The sequence below is a fragment of the Podarcis bocagei genome, assembly GCF_964188305.1.
Source record: "Podarcis bocagei genome assembly, chromosome: 1".
Taxonomy (NCBI): Eukaryota; Metazoa; Chordata; class Lepidosauria; order Squamata; family Lacertidae; genus Podarcis; species Podarcis bocagei.
In genome coordinates, this window is record NC_138125.1 from 71,980,725 (window position 1) to 72,006,248 (window position 25,524).

At 44.2% G+C, this 25,524-nt stretch overlaps 2 protein-coding genes and 1 long non-coding RNA gene across 12 annotated transcripts in view; 2 read left to right on the forward strand and 1 right to left on the reverse strand.

The window, feature by feature from the left end:
• DENND2B (DENN domain containing 2B) overlaps positions 1 to 9,411 on the forward strand; it is a 163,317-nt gene extending 153,906 nt beyond the window's left edge. For all 8 annotated transcript variants that reach the window (XM_081210971.1, XM_081210973.1, XM_081210970.1 and 5 more), the window contains 5 exons: positions 1,684 to 1,725; positions 3,941 to 4,052; positions 6,193 to 6,432; positions 6,845 to 6,931; positions 8,611 to 9,411. In XM_081210971.1, the coding sequence (XP_081067097.1) occupies positions 1,684 to 1,725; positions 3,941 to 4,052; positions 6,193 to 6,432; positions 6,845 to 6,931; positions 8,611 to 8,645 (516 nt within the window). In that variant the 3' untranslated portion in view covers positions 8,646 to 9,411. The remainder of the gene's footprint in view (positions 1 to 1,683; positions 1,726 to 3,940; positions 4,053 to 6,192; positions 6,433 to 6,844; positions 6,932 to 8,610) is intronic.
• A 2,468-nt stretch (positions 9,412 to 11,879) lies between these two features.
• Positions 11,880 to 16,969, forward strand: RPL27A (ribosomal protein L27a). Its single transcript, XM_081186213.1, has 5 exons — positions 11,880 to 11,972; positions 13,435 to 13,498; positions 13,780 to 13,855; positions 15,309 to 15,483; positions 16,776 to 16,969. The coding sequence occupies exons 1-5, from the start codon at positions 11,970 to 11,972 to the stop codon at positions 16,902 to 16,904; spliced, it is 447 nt and encodes a 148-aa protein (XP_081042339.1). The 5' UTR covers positions 11,880 to 11,969; the 3' UTR covers positions 16,905 to 16,969.
• A 1,108-nt stretch (positions 16,970 to 18,077) lies between these two features.
• LOC308583498 lies at positions 18,078 to 21,518 on the reverse strand. 3 transcript variants are annotated; one of them, XR_014006257.1, is made up of 5 exons: positions 21,433 to 21,518; positions 21,033 to 21,184; positions 19,911 to 20,031; positions 19,342 to 19,484; positions 18,078 to 18,209 (listed from the first exon to the last, which is right to left on the reverse strand). It is a non-coding gene; the product is annotated as an uncharacterized lncRNA (long non-coding RNA). The 3 variants fall into 3 exon arrangements; XR_014006258.1 differs by lacking the exon at positions 21,433 to 21,518 and adding an exon at positions 21,366 to 21,414; XR_014006259.1 differs by lacking the exon at positions 21,433 to 21,518 and having other exon boundaries at positions 21,033 to 21,294.
• Positions 21,519 to 25,524: the final 4,006 nt, after the last annotated feature.

Genomic DNA, 25,524 nt, shown 5'->3' on the forward strand with positions numbered 1-25,524 from the left:
AGGTGGATGCACTCATTTTTTAATTGTATTTCTGCCTGTAACACCTGCAAAAATGGACTGCGGTAGAGAAACAGACCATTTTAAAAGAAGCAAGTTTGTCCAGGACAGATGTAGAATCTTGGTTCTATTTGGGCATTCTGCTCATATGCAAACCCTACAATGTAAGCAGTTGAGCATGCTAAGCTGTGCCATTGTGTCACTTTTCCCGTCGTCTTCCAACTCATGGTCCTGTAGAGCAAGGGACCTCCTCTACTCATGGAAACTCTTTGCACAATTCAGAATCCTCCACTTCACATTGTACTCCCTGAGTTAGAAGGCGATGGGTGTAGCCCTCTCATTTCTGCTCACCTTGCTCCCATGTGAGCTTGACATATGAGGAGCACGCCTGAATCGAACTCTTATCTGGGTATTTTCTACCAAATGCATGGGAGTGGAGAAGCAACTATCAATACATAGGCTCTTACCAATTATCATGAGCATTAAAATTGAGTGGTAAATTTACACAGACCATTCTAGGAAGGTATATTGGCAGCTTGTTGCTTAGGGAGCAATGTGGTCGAAGTACTGTTGCCCACAACTATTCTGTTCTGAGCTGAATTCTGAGTTTATCCATTTTCCTCTACATACTTTCATCCATCACGAAATTAGCTCAGTGTGAGAACTGGTTTCCTGTGGTGTAAGCATGGCAAACATGAGAGCAGAGGATGAGGAAGATACTACATTGGTAATTGGCATCAGTCCAGAAAATATTAAGGACAACTGCATTCCTGACGGTGTTATTGTTCTATTTCAATGGGTCGTGAAAGCAGGGGAAGAGGTGTTTTGATAGGGCTGATTCTGAGCCACTGTTTGTGACATGTGCAAAGCAGGTTTCTTCTTCTTCTTCTTCTTCTTCTTCTTCTTCTTCTTCTTCTTCTTCTCCTCCTCCTCCTCCTCCTCCTCCTCCTCCTCCTCCTCCTCCTCGTTCTCCTCTCTCAAATTTCTTATTATATTGCTATTTATACATACAAGGGTAGCTTCATTCAGTATCAGAGAGTCATAAGAATTGCTTCTGAGAGTCTGGATCTGTTACTGTTCTGGTAACGTCTGAGTAAACGGAATGACATGGTTTCTTCCCATACAATAGGAACATAGGAAGGCCCATGTCATAGGAACTGAGGAAGCTGCCTTATACTGAGTCAGACCATTGGTCCATATAGCTCAAGAGTTGGCCCATCCACCTGTCAAAGTTGGCTCACAAGGCTGATTGATCCTAATAAGGATCTGGCATTTGGAGCCAAAAATGTTCCCCACCCCTGGTTTATATGAATACCTTCTTAGATACTAGTGGAACTGTGTCTTCTTGAATAAAGGAAGGATCAAAAAATCCCATCAGCCCCAGCCAGTGTGCCAAATCATCAGGTATCATAAGAGTTTTAGTCCATAGCATATGGAGGGCACAGTGCTGATGTAAGACGCTCAGCTTAATTCTCATAGAAGTGGATGTTCAGTACACTACACACACCACAAGCTTGGGTTCCTGCTTTATACATTATTGGTGCATACCAAACACTCTGAAGCCACTGGATGGCACTAGAAGTTCAATTTGGTTCAAACTTGTATTTAGATCTCCCCTTTCTTGTAAAGACAATAACATGTCTCCAGGCACCACGATAAAACTTTTCTCTGTTGATTACCTTTTAGGCTTTGATGGTGAACCTTGGATCTGATCGTTTCATCAGACAGGTACTGTGTGTTTTTTATGTGTGTCTTGAAATATGCAAAACAACTTCATAGCCCATTAGAAAAACATAAATAGAGTTAACAGGCCGAATTGTGAGGTTGTCCCATCAGTTAAGAATGAGAAAACGTGGGTGTGTCAACCTCACAATAAACAATAAACTGTCACCCAAAGGTCCCAGGGCAGAGATATACACAATCTAAGCCAAAATCATCATCATCAACCTTTTATTCGACCGTCAGTCAGAAAAAAGTACAATTGTCAATACACAGTTAAAACATCCAAGAAGATTTTAGAGCTTAGCCAACACTAAAATGGGCTAAACAGATAGCCCCATATCAATACAATCAATTAAAGTCTTGCGACGCTTAAAAGCTAAAAAAAGAAATTTGGCCACCAAGGAAGGTATAGCTCTAGTGATGTTATTCAGCAAGTGTAAAACCTGGTTTTCTCCAGGTAGGGAGCTAAATTGACATAGAAGTGGGTCTATAAAATTTTGTCTAAGCTCTGCATAAGAAGGGCAAGTCAAGAGAATGTGTTCGGTGGACTCAACCACACCCATGGCACAATGACAGGTTCTCTGGGCGTATGGTACTCCCCTGTACCTTCCCCACAAAATCGCAGAGTCAAGGACATTTAATCTGGCCGCTGTAAGAAGTCTGCGGTATTCCACATAGTGGATTTCTGCAAGGTAGGGGGCTGGTATGGTCCGATAAATCTGGTCCCCTAGGAACATCCCTGGTTTTACCTGGGCTATGTCCTCTTGTCTAGCAATGTCACTCAGTCTCCGGGAGATCACAGCTCTAGCTTGATTGTACGACATAGACTCAAAGTAAAGATGAGACAATCCGCAGGATTGAACCTCGTTAGTGACCTCCCTTTCCCACGATGATTGGAAATCGTCCCTCAATATCAAGGGGGCAATACCCACTGGTTTAAAACAAAGCTTGAGCCATAGCCAGAGCTTCGTCTTCAAGGCCACATACCGTAGAGCTTGCCAGCCGACCTCTAATCTCATAACTGCACCCGCTACCGAGGGGGGAATCCTAAGGATGGCTCTAAGGAATCGCGTTTGGATAGAATCCAGTTTCAAAAAGTCCCTACGGGAGCCTAAAGAGATGCCCACCAAAAGAAGGGGGAGGACTTTCATTTGAAAGAGTCTCAAAGCTATCTTCACTGATTGAGCCTGATTCTTAGCATATAGAGATCTAATCTGGATGGCTGCTTTAGATGCATTAGTTGTTATATAGTCTCTATGGGCCAGAAAAGACCTATTTGACCGTATTACTTGTCCCAGATATTTAAAGCAGTTAACCTGCTCTAGGGGGATCCCGTTCATCGACCATCGATAGAGTCTCGGTCGGGCAGAGAAGACCATGATCTTGGTCTTAGCATAGTTGGGTTGGAGCTCATGCTGATCACAGTATTCATGTAGAGCTTGCAACATTCTCCTCAGTCCAATAGGGGATCTAGCAAGAAGTGCAGCGTCATCCGCATACAGAAGAACATTCAGAGATCGGCCTGCTAGTTTGGGGGGGTGGAAAGCATCATTGGCCATGTGAGTCACCAGTGAGTTAATGTAAAAGTTAAACAATGCTGGGGCCAATAAACAACCCTGTCTTACCCCTCTAGTGGTGGTAACGGGGTTGGAGACTAGGCCTTTATTGTCTAGCCTGATTCTCAGAAAGGTGTTTGTATGGAGGCTGATAATCAGATGAAGGAGACGACGATCGATATTTGTTGCAGCCAGTTTTGTCCATAGCTGCTTTCTAGAGATTCGATCAAATGCCTGCTTAAGGTCAATAAAAGCCACATGAAGAACCTTTGGGGCTTTGCCGGCATACTTTTCCGCCAGGTGATTCAAGGTTAATATTTGGTCTGTAGTAGATCTTCCAGGGCGAAAACCCGCCTGTCACAATCTAAGCCAAAATGAATCAATAACACTCAAACAGCATAAAACAAAACAAAAACTTCAATTACAAATAGAACAACCAACAACATAAATTCAGGTGTTCAATACACCTCATCTCTCCTCAAAAACCTGGGCAAGGTGCTGCAACATCACTGCCAAATCTGGCTTTGGCCTGCTTTCTCGTCTCACAGTGTAAGAGTTTAATGCTTTATTTACAACATGGTGTGAAATATCAGATATGTTTCTCAGTTCTAAATCCTGAAAGAGTTTTATTGGAAATAAGCCTGCTCATTGTTTTCCTCCTTCAGATGGATGACGAAGACACACTTTTGCCTAGGAAATTGCAAGCAGCTCTGGAGCAGGCTCTAGAGAGGAAGAGTGATTTAATAAACCAAGATTCAGACAGCGAATCAGATGAGGGTAAGAGAGGCTGGGAACAAGTCCTGTTTACAGTCGAATCTTTGTGGGATGGGGAATAATATGTTCTTGGAAGCCAAAGAGGGAAACAAGAATGTTGTATGTAAACTGATCAGCGAACTACAAAAAAAAAAATATTTTTCAACATTTAAAGTGTACTTCACAACACACCATTACATTCTCACGCTGAATGTAACTGACCTGTAGAAAGGACTCTATGAATTGAAAACAGAGACATTTTATGTACCTCTGTTAACTATGAAAACCCTTTAAGAAAAACAACTTCAAAAAATGTACTTCACAACAGTAAACTATTCAGTATTTAACGATGGCACACATTTTTTTCCACAACACTGTCACTCATTGCTAACCATTTGATTGACTATAGCCAGCTATTCTGAAGAGTGACTTCCATGACTGTTTTTCTTTTCTTTTTTTGGTTCACTTATTGTGTTTGTAAGAATTTAATTACAAGCTTGGATGCTGTGCTATTCCCAATGGAAGCGAAACAGGAGCCACAGTTGGTTCAGAGCAGCTTGCTGTGTTGATCTGAGTCATTGTGACTTCCCTTGGAAAACAACTGATGCATCTGTCTGTAGAACTTGAAGTGTTTGGTAGCCCATAAAGAGACTTTAGAACTATTTTAATATTTCTTAGGTTCTGAATGGCTGACTTCCACACACTTGGCTTTGCAGAGCTCGATACTCATTTTGATTTGTTACATGAATGTCCGTGGGATTGTGCTACATGCATCCTTGCAAAAGTGTCCTGTCATTTACCCTTTTTTTTAAAAGAATGCAAATGGCTTTTTAATAAATTTAATAATACTGTCTTGAACCAAGCTAGTTATCCTATGACTAGGAAAAGGGAAGAAAAGGTCTCTTACCTGTTTATTTACAAATTAAAGGGAGGAATTTAAGTCAACTTAAAGTGTCCACCTTACAAGACAAGAGACATTCCACAGTCAATTGGCTGACCTAGCCACATGAGATGGGCAGATATTGATCTGAGCCTTGGTGGGGGAATCAGTTTAGAGAAACTTGGCAGGAGCCTCTTGGTATGCTTTGTACTTACTGGAGTCTGAGAGTGGCAACAATTCAGCCTTGGCTGCTGGCTGCTCCTTTCATACTAATGTTTGACCATTCCTTCACAGTTTCTTTCTTAGTTAAACAAAATAGTTTCTCCATGAGATTCAAAGGCATTCTCATTCAAGGGAAAAAGATATTGCAAAGGCTGTTTGGAAACAAACATTTTGCTTGGCTCCTGGTATAATTGTGGTACAGTGGTACCTCACAAGACGAATGCCTCGCAAGACGGAAAACTCGCAAAACGAAAGGGTTTTTAGTTTTTTGAGTTGCTTCGCAAGACGATTTTCCCTATGGGCTTGCTTCGCAAGACGGAAACGTCTTGCAAGTTTGTTTCCTTTTTCTTAAAACCGTTAATACAGATGCGACTTGACTTCGAGGAACAACTCATAGCATGCGGTGTGGTAGCCTTTTTTGAGGTTTTTGAAGACTTTGGTGATTTTTGAAGCTTTTCCAAAACTTTTCTGACACCGTGCTTCGCAAGACGAAAAAACCCGCAAGACGAAAAAACTCGCGGAACGAATTAATTTCGTCTTGCGAGGCACCACTGTATACACTCTAAACCCACTGGTATTTTGATAAATGAGGGAAATGCCCAGAATATAATGTTTGAAGAACAAAGTGAAGGTCTTCAAAAAACCTGCTCCAGAAGACCCAACCCCATTTGTTGGTATTCGTACAGCCCTTTGGTTATGAGAATTGAGGAAACTAGCATGCTGTCTTTACGTCAAATGAATTTTAAATGTATATCAAATGATTTTGGGGGGTGGGAGTGATGCTTCTAGCTGCTGGACAGTCTCTTGGCGATGTCCTGTTGAATACAACATTCTTTCCCTTGCACTTTTTGGCTAATCTGTTGTATACCACTTAGACATTTTAAACAATAGTCTGATAATGAACATCCTATTCTAATACCCTAATAATGTAGGATGTTTATGTGCAATTACAGCGATAGGGAGCTGCAGGGACACACACAATGGTATTCAGGAGTTGGGGGAGGAGACATCCAGTTCATATTGTGTGGGTTCTACTACATACTGTTTCCTCTTTTCTTGCAGAGTGTAATACTCTGAACGGATTAGTATCAGAAGTGTTCATCCGTTTCTTTGTGGAGACGATCGGACACTATTCCCTTTTCCTCACTCAAAATGAAAAGGCTGAGCGAGTCTTCCAAAGAGAAGCTTTCCGCAAATCTGTGGCTTCAAAGAGCATCCGCCGTTTCTTAGAGGTCTTTATGGAATCTCAGATGTTTGCTGGGTTTATCCAAGATAGAGAACTCCGAAAATGCAGGGCAAAAGGTAAGGCCTGTTCTCTCAACTGTGAGATGGCCTTTTCGTTTTTTAATGTATTGTAGTACTCATAATTTGCAACTTACAAGCATTTAGCTTGTGTGCATTCAGCTTACGCACTTGGCATTTATTTTTAAAGGAAGCGGGTGTCTAGGAAAAAAGACTTTGGCAATCCCACCCACCATCTCCTAACAGGAGAAAGGCTGATGAATGCTGGGATGAATGAAGACATGGAACGTTTGAAAATAAGGCTTTTGAAATACCCTTCAGAAAACAAATGGTGTGTGTGTGTGTGTGTGTGTGTGTGTGTGTATGAGAGAGAGAAAGGGTCTCTGGCTGCCACAAAAGTAAGAGCACTAGGTCTTGATCCTCCTTTTTCTTGGAAAAAGACCAATATTTCTCTTTCATCCATTTCCCACAGGTCTCTTTGAACAGAGGGTTGAACAGTATTTGGAAGAGCTTCCAGACACTGAACAAAGTGGAGTAAATAAGTTTCTGCGAGGCCTTGGTAAGGAACTTAAAACAGAGGCTTTGAAATATTGAAACATGTGCATCACGTTGAAAAAATGCTAAGAAAAGGCCCTATTATAAAGCACATTTTTTTCCTGGAGGCTTCTTCATTGTAGCATCTGGTAGATATGCAAGAGAAGGCAACATTTATTAACAAATAATGGAAGAGCTTAGCTTCCACAGAAAGTGCTGACCTATTTAACAGTCCTGGTAACACGCTTTGTATGCATGATCCAATGCATACAACAACTGAAAATTCTTTAGAAGGGCCTCAGTTGATTAAATGACATTATGATATATTGTATCTGATAAGCAAAATAAAATGTGATTCATAGTACTGTTTTCGTTTTAATATAGGTAGGGAAGGTGTGCTTCTTTTAAAAAAAGAAAGAATTGATTTAGCTCTTTGGCTTCTAGATTGTTGAAATGTTTGTGTTTGTGGGGATGATGAGAGTGGGAGTCCAATAATATCTGTAGGATGCCCCATCCCTGCTTTAGAGTATATGCGAGACTCTAGACTGAGGGGAGAAACTATACATGTAGATGAAAAGCAGAAAAGGGTCAAGGACCTGCCCCCCAAACACACTTAAAATTAGTCTCTTTATTTTTTGAAGAAATGGGACTTGTTTCATTCATTCATTGCATATAGCATAAAGTTCATATAATGTAAAGCTCATGCTTTTCAAAAGAATCAAGGGAGGGCAAAGATATAACAATATACTTTAACAATATGTCCTTAAATGGGATGTGGAGAGGAGGCTGTGGTGAGGACTTTAAAAAACAGAGACAGTAAGCTTGTCAACCCAGTACAAGTAGTGATAAGGAAGACATAATTCCTCTTTGTACACAGAAATTGTTACCTGTGCGCGCACACTCCATGTACAGTGGTGCCCCGCAAGATGAATGCCTCGCAAGACGAAAAACTCACTAGACGAAAGGGTTTTTCGGTTTTGCGTTGCTTCGCTAGACGAATTTCCCTATGGGCTTGCTTCGCAAGACGAAAACGTCTTGCGCTTTTTTCTTAAAGCCGCTTGAAGAGGCGCAGTTGCGACGGACCGTGCTTCGCAAGACGAAAAACATCGCAAGACAAAAAGACTCGTGGAACGAATTATTTTCGTCTTGCGAGGCACCACTGTATGTGTCAGATAGCTCTCCTCTTAATTTTATTATAACGTTTGAGCATGAAAATAAATTTTAAGACATACAGCGGTACCTCGGGTTAAGAACCTAATTCGTTCTGGAGGTCCATTCTTAACCTGAAACTGTTCTTAACCTGAAACTGTTCTTAACCTGAGGTACCACTTTAGCTAATGGGGCCTCCCACTCCTGCCGCACCACTGGAGCACAATTTCTGTTCTCATCCTGAAGCAAAGTTCTTAACCCAAGGTACTATTTCTGGGGTAGCGGAGTCTGTAACCTGAAGCGTCTATAACCCAAGGTACCACTGTAAAACAAGAGTGTTTCATCATTGTGTTTCATCTCATCTACATAAACCAGGATTGTGGTAGTAGTGAGTTCTATGCTGCTTTTCAAACTAAATTTCTGAGACACTACCAAGATATAGATTGCATTGTATGCTGTGACCTCTTTACCAAAAAGAGGTTGTGCTGTTTTGAATTCCTGATGATTTAAAATGTATATTAATAACTCTATGATATCTCATTTGTGTTATTTCAGGAAATAAAATGAGGTTCCTTCACAAGAAGAATTAATTCATTTCTACTGAAATATGGATCCAAAGACTATTTATGATGCCGGCACAGATCACCACCTACATCTTTTTTTCCAATTCTGATGCTGGAGGGGACAAAATTAGCTGGTCACAAGTTTAAGTGACTGCAAATGATGTTTCACTGTGCATCAGCAATAATAATAATAATAATAATAATGTATTTGGATATTTGTAAATGATGTGCTGTAAGCGTCCTTAACAAACAAACAAAAATTGTCACGAGCACGGACAACTGTGGTAATATTTGTATATTCCTGAAAATAACAGGTGCTTCTTTCTTTAGTGCAAACTGAGTTATGCTTGGTGCAAACTGAATAGCTAATTATGTGCAGCCGACTGTCTCAGCGGAACCACTGACTTCATCAGATATTTGTGAGAGCTACATGGTGTACTGTGGAAGCGAATGAACTCCAGTGTGGGAATTTGGGGGTGGGGGTATATGAAAGAGGTCTGATTTTTTATATGACAGAGTTTATATTTTTCTCTAGTGTTTCTTCTAATTAATTTTTCAAGAAAAAGAATAACAAGTTATTCTGTAATAAGGTACTTGATTCACAATCACAGATTATCTGCTTTGTTTTAAATCATGGTCAGTAAATTATAATGCATTCTGCACTATGATTGCTAAACATGGAGAAATCTCTGGCCTTTTGACACACAGGCTGCAAATGGTGAGGTACAGTCCATCTTTTTCTAATGTATGTATGATTTCTAATAAATTGTGTAAATACTTGTGTCAAATGTCATTCATTAGAATTCTTCTGATGTTGGCTGCTGCCTCAATACTAAATGAATAACTAGGTTTACTTTGAAGTTGTATAACTCGTGCTGTAAATCCCTTAGAACACAGTGGGATTTCCCCCCCAAGTAGATATTCATAGGACTGGGTTTGACAGCCCAAAGTACTAAACCATTGTTTTAAACCTTGTTAGAAGCTAACCTCTGCATCTTGGCAAAGTAACAGTCAAACTAATAAAATTTACTAACTGCATCCTAAAAATCCTAGGCATTCCACTTGCAGAGTGGGACTTGTGCACCTCCTGAGGGCTGAGTGATTTGTTCCTTTAGGCTTATTCTTTAAAAAGCTAGAATTCCTGGTCACCCAGTGGAATCTATTGGCATTGCTTTTTAAGCAGACATTACCCAGTTCATTTATGGAATATACCGGTATTTAAAGAGGGTCGGGGAACCTGTGGCCCTCCAATGTTATTCAACTCCCATGAGCCTCAGAGAAGCATGGCCAGTGGTCAGTCCCAATAACACCTGAAGCACCACAGGTTTCCTATCCCTGTATTAAAAGATGTAGCAGCGACTATTAGGTGCGGGCCCTCCTGGGGGATATCATCAATTTGTCCCTTGGCACGGGGACATTCCCAGAAGAACTGAAGGAGGCAGTGGTGCGCCCGCTCTTAAAGAAAACATCATTAGATCCTTTAGATCTATCCAATTACCGCCCGGTTTCGAATCTTCCGTTCCTGGGTAAGGTGATTGAGAGAGCGGTTGCCGAACAGCTTGGTGGGTTTCTGGATGAAACATCGGCTTTGGATCCATTCCAGTCCGGCTTCCGCGCTGGTCATGGGACCGAGACGGCTCTGGTCGCCTTAACAGATGATCTCCGTAGGCAGCTGGATCGAGGCGGGTCGGGGCTGCTGATTCTTCTAGATCTGTCAGCAGCTTTCAACATGGTCGATTACGAACTTCTGGACCACCGCCTTGCCGACGTGGGGATCCAGGGCACAGTCCTTCAATGGCTGCGCTCATTTCTCTCTGGTCGGGGTCAGAGAGTGGCGCTTGGGGGGGAATTGTCATCGCGCCACTCCTTGGTGTGTGGAGTACCTCAGGGTGCGATACTCTCCCCGATGCTTTTCAACATCTTTATGCGCCCCCTGGCCCAGCTTGTTCGGAGTTTTGGGCTGGGTTGCCATCAGTATGCCAATGACACCCAACTCTATCTGTTGATGGATGGCCATCCTGACTCGGCCCCAGACACACTGACCAGATGTTTGGAAGCTGTGGCTGGATGGTTACGTAGGAGCCGGTTGAAGCTAAATCGTTCGAAGACAGAGGTCCTGTGGCTGGGACAGGGCGATATGGGATTGGGGGGGCAACTCCCATCTCTTGCGGGGGCGCAATTAGTGCCAGCACCATCTGTTAAGAGTTTGGGTGTAATCTTCGACGCCTCCCTTTCCATGGAGGCGCAGATTGCAGCTATAACAAAGGCGGCATTTTTCCATCTCCGCCAAGCTAAGCAGTTGGCTCCTTACCTCTCTCGCCCTGACCTAGCCACTGTGATCCACGCGACGGTCACCTCCAGATTGGATTATTGTAACTCGCTCTACGTGGGGCTGCCCTTGAGACTGACCCAGAAACTCCAGCGGGTGCAGAATGCTGCAGCGAGACTCCTTACAAGGTCTTCGCTGCGAGATCACATTCACCCGGTGCTACACCAGCTGCACTGGCTCCCGGTGGAGTACAGGATCAGGTTTAAGGTGCTGGTTTTAATCATCCATTGGGTGGGTGGGGGCGCACTATGGGACCCCTTAAGAGAGCACATCCCATAACCTTGCATGCACCCCCCCAACTATCTCCCCAATATGAGTGTTAAAGTCAAGCGCTCACTGAATCCGCTATAGCCTGCTACACATTAAATCCCACACTTAAACCCTTCTACACGTTCTGCCTCACACAGCCCCCTACGCAACTCCACACCCCACTGATATCGCAGACACACACCAAGCACCATACTGAAATTCTCACTGATAACACTTCCAGTATTTATTTTCTCACAGAAACACAGTGGGGTTCTTATTCTTATTGTTCTTATTCATCAAGAAAGCAAACTAAACCCATGCACTGCACACCAGCTTATTTAACCTTTCTTCAATCTCTTTTAACAGCCTAAATTGTGTCCCGTCCCCCTCTTAAAACCCTCAAGTGTTCTCTTCCAATAACCAACGTTACTCCTACAACGAGCAACAAGACTCTTCTGTAAGACAAGAGGGCACGATCATTTCAGAATAGCGCAACGAAAGGAAGCCTGTGGCTGCGCGCCCTGGCTAAACTTTTGCATCGGCCACCTCTACTTCCGCCCCTCTTGCCCCGCACATGGAGGAGGCTTACTCAGAACCGGAAGTGAGGCATGAATGCGTGAGCGGCGGAAACTGCGCTTTGAGCTTCGTTGACCCATTCCCCACCCCCAACCCCCGCCGCGCGAGACATCGCGAGAAGAGCGCGCTTCCCCGGTTCTTTTGTGAAAGCTCGCGAGAGAGGCCTCTCTCTTTCCCTTTGACTCTGGCCCAGCAAGATGGTAGGTAGCGATGCGGCGTGCTCGGCAGAGACGGTTTTGCGGGGCTTCTCTGCGCAGCGTGTCAGGAGGGTGGCTTCTGGTCTGAGGCCTGGGCCGGGGCCTTCCTCCTCCTCCCTCCTTCTGCTTCGTCCTGCAGTCGGAGGGAGGCGGTAAAGGGGAGCCCTTCCTCCTCTGCCCAGAGCCTCGTGGAATTGCCTGGAGCGGGACGTGGCAGCCGCATCCCCAGGACTGCGCCCCGTTGTTGTCCCTCCCCTCTTTAATTTCTGCAAGTAATTCAAAATGGGCCACGTGCATCTCTGCCCGGCGGGGTGGGGTGGGATGTGGGGACCCTGTATGCAAGGGACGGCTCTCGGACACCCCTTTTGGAAGAGGAAGGATCCTCACTGCAGAGCACATGGCCTGTAGAAGCTCTTCTCCAGAGTACGTAGTACTTTGGGGGGGGGGGGAAGGAAGCAGGGCCTAATAATAATAATACCCTGCCCATCTGGCTGGGTTTCCCCAGCCACTCTGGGCGGCTCCCAACAGAATATTAATAGTAATAATAAAAAAGCGATATATGCTTCCCGGCTAGAAAGACCACACAGCAGAAGCGTTTTCCTTCTTATTTTATGTATTTATACACTGCCCCTCATTGAAATGCCAAGGCAGTGTACAGTATATAAAATCAAAGCAGCATGGTAGTGTATTTGTTTCATTTACTCAATCTTGTTGCACAGGCTCAAGATGGCTAAGAGTATATTAGTGTAGGGGTGGGCTTACTTAAGTCGGTTGTTTTGTTGTTGTTTTGCTAGATCCAGTTTATATTAAATTTGCAATGCAAGTGTGGCTATTCAGGACATTTTAATTTAAAGCATAACTGGGCAGTGTTAAATCTTAAGAGCATAAGAAGTGCCTTGCTGGATCTAATGAGGAACTACCATTCATGGAAAGAATCCCAGCAGCTAAGAGGTACCAGGTTATATGCCAGCAACTGATCAGAGGTCTACCTATGGAATATGATCTACCTTCTGTCCACCCCTATAAGCATAAACATAAAGAACCATATCAATGCCGCAAAATGTAACATCATTAAAAAACACACAAATATTTATATATTTAACACTTCTCTTTTTAAGCATGCTCTTCAGCCTAAAAGCCGCCTATAGTAGCTTACAAAAATCAGTAATGAAACAGCCCTGCTCTCAAACTTACAAGTGAAAAATACGATACAAAGGGGATTAGGAGAGAGATTGGAAGAAAGCAAATGTGTTAGTTCTTAATTACAGAGTTTTTATAACTAAACAGTTCATGAAAGGAGGAGCCAAAAAATTGTGATGAAATGATTAGTGGAGAAAGGGGGTTGTGCTTAAATTGTTTCATCTGAAGTCGTGTGGTCTGCTAGGGGTTGATAGCCCTTTTACGTCAAGCTTTGTTGTGCATGTTTTTCTCATATATATATTTTACACAAGTCTAATATTTTAAGCCTTCCAGACTGAGGAAGACCAGGAAACTGAGGGGTCATGTTAGCCATGGCCACGGCCGTATCGGTAAGTGTAGAGGATTATTTACTTTGTTGGTTTGTGCTCATTCATGGTTTGGGATATATTCTGCTTTATTACTAGACTAAGTCATGTAGAGAATAACATTAGTAGTACTTGTAAGCTTCATTTTTAATACTTAGTTATTTTAAGGCTTGACTATTTCACAATCTTGATTGAAATAAAACCAGAGTGCAGGGGAAAATGATGATGGTTACAGTGAGGTTGGGAAATGCATGTTAATTGAAGTTGAATTCGGGATTTTAATCTGTTCTTCATTTCTATCATAGGCAAACACAGGAAGCATCCTGGAGGCCGTGGTAATGCTGGGGGTTTGCACCACCACAGAATTAATTTTGACAAATAGTAAGCAATTTTTTACATTTTTTTTTTGTTCCTTGTAAAGCATTTATGTATATAATGCAAAGAACATAATAGGTACCAAAATAACCTTTACCACTGTGTAGATGTTAGTTTTGTTAAATATAGGCTGAAGTGGAATAATAACCTACTCTTGCTTTGGGCCATGAGGCAGTCCATTACACTGTTTCTGGTGGACTTTTGCAGAGGATTTCAGCTTTAATTTTGAATTAGTTATGCTTATCTACTTATCTATACCAGAGTGGCCTGTTTGGTGGGGTGAAGTTGCTACACTGCTGCAGTTCACCTGGATAGGGTGACAATGAGGTTGGGACTATGTGGGTGTATGACCAGGAGCACCAGAATGTGTCCACAGCCCAGACTGCAACCATGCCAATGTCGGAAGGGCAACTCAAACCCATCACATGGGCTGCTACTGATCTACAGCAATCGAGACTAGAGTCACATCTAGATATTGTCAGTTATCATGGTGTGCTATAGTACTCGAAGAGCAATAACTGACCTTTATTCACTGACTGCCCTATTCATAGCTCAGTCAGCCACCAGGTTAGTAACAAAACTCTTATCCCAAACTGGGAGATGTGGGGCCACCAGGAGGATCTGTATCGTCATTCTGCATGTCTTTGTAATGCTGAGTCAATGCTCTGGTTTTCCAAAAGGGTTTGGTGACTTGCTGGGGTTGCTGCAAGGAAACGAATAGAACTGTGTGTCTTTGACTGCTTTCATATAAAAAGCAAGAGCTTGGAGGACCTCCCACTGTAGCCACAGTTAAGACAAGTATTTATTGTTGGATCAACTACAGCTTTCCCTTTCTTTTAGAAGAACTTGTTTTTTTTGAAGTTGCTGTAGCCTGTCTTCTGTCACAGAATATTTGGGCATAAAAGTTACCTGTAGTGCAGAACCCCCTCCTGGCAAATTATAAATTTAGGGTGGTTTGTGTACAGCAGTGTTTGTAATGTCGTGTGTTATGGTACTTTGGGCACCAGGGCAGTGAAATACTGGGACAACTGTGTAAGGACACAGAAATAGACAGGCTTTTTCCATCTGATTAGTTTGATTTTTGCTCTAGTTGATTACCTGGAACTAAATTAGTTATTACTTCGGACAATAAATACTCCTTATAACTCTGTATTTTCTTGTTCTTCACCTCTGTGGACCACGTTAACTTAGCCTGAAAGTGTCTAGGAGACAATGTCTTTGAGGCATGTGTGAGGGAAATAAGCTGGGTACTAGTAGACTAGATATACCTTGCAATGGTTTTAAGCATAAAACAACCTGATGAACCTGGCTACAGAAATTTAAATGAAGAGAATTTCTCATTCAGTAGGCTATGCAATTAATGTTATATACTTTGTATGTCCTCTAGCTAGGTAATGATGCACATGCATTTCAAAATGAGTTGCACATTGACTGTATTCCGTCTGTGATTTCTTGCCAGTCATCCTGGTTATTTTGGAAAAGTTGGTATGAGACATTACCACTTGAAGAAAAACCAGCACTTCTGTCCTACAGTGAATCTGGACAAACTCTGGACACTTGTTAGTGAGCAAACAAGACTCAACTATGCCAAAAATCCGGCGGGATTAGCTCCGGTTATTGATGTCGTACGCTCGGTAAGTTTATTTCGAAAATATAAAACGTGTGTGAAGCTTGTGTGTGAAGTTGTGTAGTATGGTAAGTCCTAAAATAGTTTCAGAGACAAAAGCTGAACTTCTAACACCCCTTACTTGAAAGTAAGACCCATTGAATTCAGTAGGACTAACATCTGCGCAGACACGGTTAGGAGTGCAGGCTAAGAATTATTTACCACCATTCATCCAAGGATCACAGGGTGGTTTACAGCATAAAAGCACAAAATACACAACACAATAAAATACCGCCCCACTAACTTAAAGGGCTATAGCTTGTTTAATTAGCCAAAGGGGAATGTTTTTGCCTGGCACCTAAAGATATGTAATGAAGGTGCAAGGAGCCACCATGGAGTGAGGTCCCTCTTAGGCCAAGATGAAACTATTCCAACAAAAATGTCTCAAAACATTGTGCAAGTTTTCAAATTCTCCAGAACTCTTCTTCAGGATAGATGCTAAATAAAGTTCGGGAGAATTTGACTGGTGGTAAAGCTGACCATGTCTGCATCTGGTGAGAGTCTAGAGTGCAGGTGTTCAAATGAGGCTTTGTTAGGTGCTATGCAGGTTTTAGGGTGCCAATTGCCTGTCTCTGAAAATACAAAACCAGCTGTTCCCTAGTTCTGTCTCCCAGATGTAGATATGGATGGCTTTTGCTCCCTTTCTTTCCCTCCCTCAAACTTTGGCGGCTTCTTTACCATCAAGCCTGATGATTAGTTGCAGAGAACTGAAAAGCTTATGTGCTACTTTGTAACATTTTCATTGGACTAATAAGGCTACTGTAATAATTAGGATTTCAGTATAGTTATACTGTATATTAAACACTTGATTTTGCTCTTAATATGTATGGCCACCCAGTGTTTGTGTTGAAACTGCATTGTGCACACAGCATTCTTGACACTGGCTTTGTTCCTAAGTGTGCTTTGATCAAGTGTAGAATTCTGGCGATGGAAATAGTACCAAAGGGTTCCTTAATGCTCTTAAAGAATTTTGGGGATTCACAGGGAAAACTGGCAAAAGTTACCTCCCTTCCCCTTCCACTGGTTGGAACAAATGTAGGATCCAAGTATACAAACCGTTCTTGGTATGTCCTCAGGCAAAATGTGTATGAAATATTTTGCTTTTGATCGCTTCTCGGCCTTTTGGCTAAGATCAAGTGGTGTGTGAAATATTTTGCTTTTGATTTGTACGGAAATTGGTTCAGCTGGTAGTGACTAAAAAGGCTTTGTGTACCTTATTTTGGACTTGAGAGTTTCTGCTAAATCTCATTATCTTTCCAGGGTTACTACAAAGTCCTGGGCAAGGGGAAACTGCCCAAACAGCCTGTAATTGTGAAAGCAAAATTCTTCAGCAGAAAGGCAGAAGAGAAAATCAAAGAAGTTGGTGGTGCCTGCGTGTTAGTGGCATAAATGATTTTTCTATGTACCCAGGCTTCAATAAACACAATTTCAGCTGTGTATTCATAAGCTTAAAATCTGAAGTGTCTCATTGCCAATTTGAATACTCCTAACTTGATTTTCTTTTGGGGGGGGGGAGGAGAGGTCCACCGAGAGAATATTTTTTTTGTTCGTTGTAAAGATAGGCTTAAGCACATGAACAATGTTTTGTGAAATTCATTGTGTTTGGAGTGTTCTGCATGTGAGAGAGCACCTGCACATGAGCAATTCAGAGACGATACCAGTGTTTTTTGTCCCTACTGGAAATGTATCTTTCTGTGCCAAGTGATTGTGGTTGCCCAGAATTTTGATTGTATACCATATATCATGCCATAGTCTTAAGGTGACCATGTTCACATTATTCTGTTTAATACATAGGCTTTTTAGGTAGTAAACTATGTGCAGTTCACACCAGCAAATGTGAACAAGAACAAACTAGCTATATATTAACTTTAAGGAAAAACAAAAACATTGTACAAATCTAGGCAGCTATTTAAATTGAAATGCTTTTTCTTCAGAATTGAACGATTCCCTATGCAGGACATAATTTGTGTTAAAATCCATGAAACATACAGTGGAATCTCTGGTTGTGGACGTAATTTGTGACAGGCAACCCACAGAGTTCGCATCCTGAAGTGCTGCAGACAGCTTCCGGGTCATGTGGCCAGCATGACTAAGCCGCTTCTGGCGAAACCAGAGCAGCGCACAGAAACGGCGTTTACCTTCCCGCCGGAGCAGTACCTATTTATCTACTTGCACTTTTGATGTGCTTTCGAACTGCTAGGTGGGCAGAAGCTGAGACCGGAACAGGAGCTCACTCCGTTGCAGGGCTTCGAACTGCGACCTTCTGATCGGCAAGTCCTAGGCTCTGGTTTAGACCACAGCGCCACCCCCCAAAGCAGCTGAGCAAAAGCTCAACAACTTTGACCTGAACCCCCCCCCAAAGGGGTAGATCACTGCCAGTTTTTAGCTCTCTTGAGTAGATTGCAGTCTCTTGGGAGTTGGCCACCCCTGATATAAAATATCTAAGGGAGGTTGCAAAGACATATATAACAATATGCAAGTTTGAATATTACAGAATTCATCCTCCACTGGAATGCATTCCTCAAAATTATATCCTCATGTAACAAACAAAACCCAAACAACTTCAGCTTTTACACAAACTTTTTATTAATACTTGAGACGAAAGTTAACAATAACTCTCCAAATTTATGGATCCACTCTCCTGCTGGACACTTGAAAAGCAGTTGCTTAGGCACTTTCCCCTTCATAGTAATCCTGAGAAGAAACAAATTTGTAAAGGAAGTATTCCCTCAATATAAACTCAAGCCTAGGCAAAGGTACCCCTGACGGGTTAGGTCCAGTCGCAGACTGGGGTTGCGCACTCATCTTGGTTTACAGGCTGAGGGAGCCGGTGTTTGCCCACAGACAGCTTCTGGATCATGTGGCCAGCATGACTAAGCCGCTTCTAGCAAACCTGAGCAGCGCACAGAAACGCCGTTTACCTTCCTGCCGGAGTGGTATATACTTGCACTTTGTCATGCTTTCAAACCGCTAGGTGGGCGGGAGCTGGGACCGAGCAACAGGAGCTCACCCCATCGTGAGGATTCGAACTGCCGACTTTCTGATCGGCAAGCCGTAGGCTCAGTGGTTTAGACCACAGCGCCACCCGCAACCCCTAAACTCAAGCCTATTCAGTACTATATATGTGGCATTAGCAACACATCAGGCAGGCAGAACCCTCAGACTGGATGCAGACTGACTAAACAAGTTTACTGAAACATTGGTGGAATGATATACCCAGATGGAGAGTAGAAAGTTGTGCTGGCCAAATGTAGGGTTGATGGAGAACAACTTGCTTCAGTTAAATGTATTTGCAGTTTTAAGAGTTTTGTAGTGGAAGGCAGCTTCCAAAGAGGTAACAAATCACTACCAGTACACCCAAAGCAACAGTCTGTGACTATAGCCTAGATGTAAACAAGCATTTTTGGTACTTGATAATTTAGACTTCTCAAAAGGATTACAAATAACCGCTACCATTCCTGGCATTATTTTCCACTTAAGAGCCAGAACTGGACGCTTCAGTTGAAGCCAGAAGCCACCACACCCAATGTGACAGGTGGGTGTGGATTGGTTTAAGCAGGCCAAACTGGAACTGCTGGGCTCCCCAACCATGAATAGAACACATTTGAAATTTTAACATGTAGAAACACTATTATTAAACTGGTAGGTAAGGTTGTAGCCTGATCCAAGGTGCTTTGCAAGCGGAGCAGTATCATCATGCAAATATATGGTAAAAGAGTAAGAAATGGGTTGCCAAATTCATGTTTGGGTTAAAAGCGGGTCCTGGGCCTGAAAAGGTTGAAGATGCCTGTAATCCAAAGCCTATATTTGCTGCTCACAAACTTACCAAGACTACAAAATCAGTAGGGACTCTTAATCCAGTGTGGTTTGGGGTCTCATCCACTTAGCATGCAGAGTTGATCTAGTGCATAGTTTTCTCCCCTTCAAGCAGTAAGGTCTCGTAACAACTTTTCCAAATAAACTTGATGGCTACAAAGGAAAAAGCAATGCAATGTTGCTGTGTGGCTCTTTTTTACTTACAAATCTCTTCCCTTGAAACTCTTTATACTCACTTTAACCAGCACTCTTGCCTCCCCCAATTTTCAGAAAATTCACTGGAATTCAGGGGAAGGTCTGTCACTAACCTGGTGACTGACTTTGCTACAGAACAACAAAGTCAGTGAATAAAGATCAGTTTTTCTCTCCGAGTACTATAGCACACCACAATGACTGAAGACATCAAGATGTGACTCTAGTCTCGATTAATTATAGGTACACAAGCTTCTTACTCATTTACTGTTTCAACCCAATACGTTAATTCTGTCTTGAACTGTAAACACATAATATTTTATTTCACAAACAGAAATATTTATGAAAAACCAAGTGTTAATAAATGTTGATATCTACAATACTGACCTTATGCTTTAATAACAAAAGCCATGCTTTTGGTTATCTCACTATTTTTAAGGATGTACTTCCATGGTTGTGCACTCTTCCAACACTACCCAGGCTTCTGGGTACAGTATTTCACATTTCCCTAAAATATAAGTAATGAAGATTATAAAATAATCTTGCAGAGTTTCTAAATAATGAAATGTGCACAAAGAAAGCCACAGAATCTAGAATGCTGGGATTCTACATGTTCGATGTATAAAGTTAAGCTGTTGCTCTCAAAAAATTACTACAGGACACAATAACTGACAATATATAAAAGTGACTAAACAATTATTCTACACAGTTTTCACAGCTGCAAGTTGTTTCAGGAAAGGGTTCTCATTAAGGCCCTTCAAGCATTAAGCACATGAAGCATGGGGATGTGCTCACAGGCTTCACCCTCTCCTACATGGTCCCATCACTGACCTCACAGCCCTTTGGGAGCTTGTTCTACTTGTTTAGGTTCCCCACACAAGTTAGGACCCCTATTGTGCACAGAAATTCCTCATTGAATTTCTCAACCACCTTGCTGTCTGACTGTATATGAGATTTATCGTTTACTCTGTGCCAGTCAGGAACAAGCAGAAAACACACTCTTCAATAACTAGGCAAGGCTTTTTCATTGGATCATTTATTGGTCACAGGCAAACAGAGCTTTCTTCCTTAAGACTATTTTCAGATTAATCATTTCAATTGTAAGCCACCAGCACAAACAAGAAAAGCATATACGAATACAATGAACCTGTACTTGTTTTTTCGATATTAAAAGACTTGTTGGATAGGGCCAGAGATCCATGGGCATCCAGAATTTTGGACTGTAGCCAATGTTAGTCCTACTCACAGTAGACCCATTGAAGTTAATGTACCTAAATCAGTCACATCTATTAATTTCAATGGGTCAACTGTATATCCTTGACTACAGCCTTTTGTTTCCAGCTGGGGCCAAGCAAATGCTTCTGGAAGGCATATACAACAGTCCTTTCCTATCATGTGCAGAAGCATCGGGTATACAAAGTAGACTGCCTCTGAACGTTAAGATTTAATTCATCTGCAACAGTTTTAATAGCAGCTAGTATCTATAAATTTTGCAAAGCTGGCACAAACCTGGACTTGACGCTACAGCCATCGAGCCGCATACGAGGCGGAGCCCATTCGCCGCCTACAGAACACAACTTCAGTTCGCTTCTCTTCTGTTCCTGGTCACAGGCATGGCCGAATCGCCCGATAAATTTACTTATCTTCCTCATCGTGAAAGCCTGGAAAAGATTGAAAACAAAACCACTGTACTTTGCACGCTTAAGGGTGGAAAACGTAGGTTGTTTTACCCAAATACTATTTATTTTTCTTCTTTTAAAAATAAATTTATTTATTTTTTTAAAATATCAATTAAATAAAAGCCCCCGTGAGACAGTTGCGGAGACCGCCCAAGACTCTCACCAAAAAAAAGATTGCGCGCCTGCTTGAACTTATTCGCTCATTTTAAACCTTGCTCCCCGCTACTCACCACGTGAAAGGAAGAAGGGAAACAGGAAGCGGAAGACCTTCTTCAAAGAACCTCCCACAATGCTCTCGGGGTGCGTGCGGGGGGGGAGGGGCACATAGAACGGGAGAGAGAAGTGGAGCTCGGCCATTCCGAGAGCGGCAACACAGCCTGCACTTCCGGTGGCCATTGAAAGCCGTCACACTGTGGTGTACTGTGCCGCTCCAGCCCTGTGGCAGCTCTATGATAAATGCCCGCTTTGCATTGGAGGGGAAGGGTAGGGGCGGGAAACCAATTCAGGGGTATACCGGAAGTTTTCGCTCTCATCGAAGTGAAATGCATTTAGCATCAGGAAGGCGATGACGTCACCTAGCTTTTGGTCTTGCCACTCAAGTGGGAGGAGAATTCAGCAGATCCCCTGTTGAGGGCGGGAAACTGTCCTCAGCGCAAAAAAAAAAGCAAGCCCCTAACACGTACCATTGGCTGATATATTTTTTAAAGAAAGGCTTCGCCTGTGGAGGTTTTCCCCTCTCCTCCCTTGAGCATAGTGGGCGGTAGCTGTGCTTTCAGTCAAAAGTGCAATCTTGTGGCACCTCAAACACTTACAATTTATTAGAAGGCAGTTGCTTCTTCGCTTGATAACGTCACTGGAGGATGCAAAATTGGAATAAATCCCAGCCAAGTCATTTTGTTGTCCTTTTGTATCCAGCAGGGTCCCTTGGTCCTTGAACTGTATGTTCCTCGGAGTGCAGCCTTGCAGTTCAGGCATGCTCAGAAGCGAGTCCTTTTGATTTCAGGGGTACTGACTCCCTGAGGCTGCACAGCTATACACATCTGGGACTATGTCCTATTGAACTGAGCGAGCAGAGACTTTCCTCTGAGTAGAAACACCTAGCATTGGCCTCGGGCTGTTGATACAGTGGTACCTCGGGTTACATATGCTTCTGGTTACATACGCTTCAGGTTACAGACTCCACCAACCCAGAAATAGTACCTCGGGTTAAGAACTTTGCTTCAGGATGAGAACAGAAATTGTGCTCTGGCGGCACGGCGGCAGCAGGAGGCCCCATTAGCTAAAGTGGTACCTCAGGTTAAGAACAGTTTCAGGTTAAGAACGGACCTCCGGAACGAATTAAGTACTTAACCCGAGATACCACTGTATTTATTCCGTACAGTATTTCATTAATGAAGCCACTTGCTGTGCTGCTCCCCTTCTTTCTCGCTTGATCTTCCAAGAAGCAGCTATATCCTAACTAGCCTTTTGATTTTCCACTTTGGGAAAGTGATGTAGTATCACTTTGCAGCATAGTGGGAAATTTAATAGGTGGCCACCCAGCACTGCTTGGAACCTGAAATATACTCAGAGTCGCAAAGTGATTTCATGCTCTTTATTCAGCTCATAGTGGTGAGGAGGAATGAATGAAAGTCCCCTCACAGTATCTGCTTTATATACATTATTTACACAATGGGCTGCACATGATTGGCTAATTCCGGAATTCTACTGTAAGCCAATCAGGTTGTGGATTCACTTCTATCTGGAGCAGGATTGGGTGGTTCCTGCCAACCAATCATACTGCTGCATTGTTCTAGGACCAATCAGACTGCTGCATTCTGAATCCTATTGTTCTAGGACTAATCAGACTGCTGCAATTTGGATCCTATTGTTCTAGGACCAATCAGACTGCTTCAGTTTGGATCCTATTCACTCAGTACATAACACCCCTCCCCTCTAAGTTCCAGTCCTGCCCGGGAGGTCGCATTCATAGTCCTCAAGGTATGCCGGTGGCCTACGTGTGCGTTGCGGCCTGGGGTGTTCCCTGGTCCGGGCTCCAGGTTCTGGCTCGTGTTCCAAGGATGCTGGCTGTGATGGGGTTGTTTGGTCTGGTGCAACCGGCTCGCTCAGTCGTGGTTCTGGTTCTGGTGTCCTTTCGGCCTCATGGGTCCTCTCTGTATTTACTGATTCTGCCTCTCCTGCTGGCCCCTCCTGCTCTATGGGCCTCACTGCCCCGCTGTTCCCTTGGGACTCCTCTGACCTGTCCTCCTCCTGGGTTTCTCCCGGGAATCGTCGCCGTATCTGGTCGCAGTGGCGGCGCCAGCATTGCCCCCCATCCGTTAGCACCTCGTACGACACTGGGCCAGTGACCCTGGTGACTGTGGCGGGTACCCATGCTGGGCCTGCCCCAAAATTCTTTGCGTACACTGGGTCCTGGGCCTCGAAGGTCCGGGGGTTCCTGCCTTCCCCCACCACTACCTCATCCTGAGCTCTATCGGGGTGAAGGCGGTCCAATCTGATTGCAAGGCGCCACCCATTAGTAGTTCAGCGGGGCTCCGGCCAGTCGTTGAGCTGGGGGTGCTGTGCTGTGCTAGAAGGAATGTGGCAAGGCGGTACTCCCAGTCCCCTTGCGTCATGTGGCGAAGGGTGTCCTTGGTGGTCCGCACCATGCGTTCTGCTTGGCCATTGGTGGCAGGGTGGAACGGCGCCGAACGGATGTGGCGGATGGCGTTCTGTGCTGTGAAGCTTTGGAATTCTCCTGACGTAAATGCAGTCCCGTTGTCTGAGACGAGAGTGTCAGGGAGCCCGTGGGTTGCAAACAGCCTGCGTAGTACCCGGATGGCTGCGGACGTGGAAGTGGACGGTACCAGTGCGACTTCCAGCCATTTGGTGTAGGAGTCCACCACTATGAAGAATGTTTTCCCCTGAAAGGGGCCAGCGAAATCCACATGCAGGCGTGACCATGCTGCTCGGGCGGACTCCCAGGACTGGACTGGGGCCCTTGGGGGATCTGGGCGGGATTCTTGGCAGGCCTGGCAGTGTTTGACCCAGGCCTCTATCTCTCCATCGATCCCCGGGCACCACACATAACTCCTGGCAAGGGCCTTCATTCTTACTACCCCTGGATGTGTCTCGTGTAGGGCTGTGAGGACCCTTTTGCGGAGGGGCTGGGGAACAACGACTCTGCTTCCCCATAACAGGCACCCCTTGTGGGCCGACAGTTCATGTTTGCGGGTTGTGTAGCCGGCGAATTCTGGCCCGGGGCTGCTGCTGGGCCATCCCCTCCACACCCAGTCCAGGACCCGGGAGATGACCCTATCTTTCTTGGAATGGTGTGCAACTTCTTGTGCCTGAATGGGGCGGTCGGGAAGCAGCTCCAGGCTCATAACCTCTTGTGCAGGTGCTGGGTCAGGGCCTGTTTCCGGTAGTGGTAGCCTGCTAAGGGCGTCCGCATGGCCCATTGCCTTCCCAGGTCGGTGAATCAGTGCATACTGGTAGCTGGCAAGGAAAATTGACCACCTGAGGACGCGAGGAGACAGCACTTGGGGGGTCTGCTTTTCGGGGGCAAACAAGCCAAGCAACGGCTTGTGGTCAGTCACCACGGTGAAGGGCCGGCCGTACAAGAAATCATGGAATTTTTTTACTCCCTTCACGATTGCCAGACCCTCCTTGTCAATTTGCGAGTAGTTCCGCTCGGTTGCGTTGAGTGTCTGGGAAAAGTACGCCACCGGTACCTCTCTTCCATCCGGGAGTTGGTGCCCCAGGACAGCGCCAATGCCATAGGGTGAGGCGTCGCATGCTAGCACCATCGGCAGCCTCTCGTCAAAGTGTGCCAAGACAGAGTTTGAGACAAGCAAGTCCTTGACTGCCTGGAATGCGGCCTCCTGGCGCTGGCCCCACACCCAAGGGGCCCGCTTGTCCAGGAGTCTGTGTAGGGGTTCCGCTACTGCCGCCTTGTGGGGAAGGAAGGAATGGTAAAAGTTCAATAGTCCCAAGAAGGCCTGAAGTTCAGTCTTGCTCTTGGGCGCTGGGGCATCACAAATGGCCCGTACCTTGTCCCCAGTCGGGTGGACCCCTTCTGCGTCCACCATAAATCCCAGAAAGTCCACCTGAGGCACTCCTAGTAGACATTTTTCCCGCTTCACCTTGAGACCCGCCGTCTGGAAACGGTGCAGAACGGTGCGGAGGCGGTCCTCAAACTCCTCTGGTGTGGGCCCGGCAATCAACACATCATCAAAGAAGGGGGTGACACCAGGGATCCCTTTAAGGAGAGAGTCCATTAGATTCTGGAATATGCCTGGTGCCACGCTGACCCCGAATTGCAGCCGCTTTACCCTGAACGC

Excerpts from the sequence above, each read along its gene's own strand:
- RPL27A (XM_081186213.1), top strand. Across the intron at positions 13,499-13,779 it reads CCATGGCCACGGCCGTATCG|GCAAACACAGGAAGCATCCT; the intron begins GTAAGTGTAGAG and ends TTTCTATCATAG. Across the intron at positions 13,856-15,308 it reads AGAATTAATTTTGACAAATA|TCATCCTGGTTATTTTGGAA; the intron begins GTAAGCAATTTT and ends ATTTCTTGCCAG.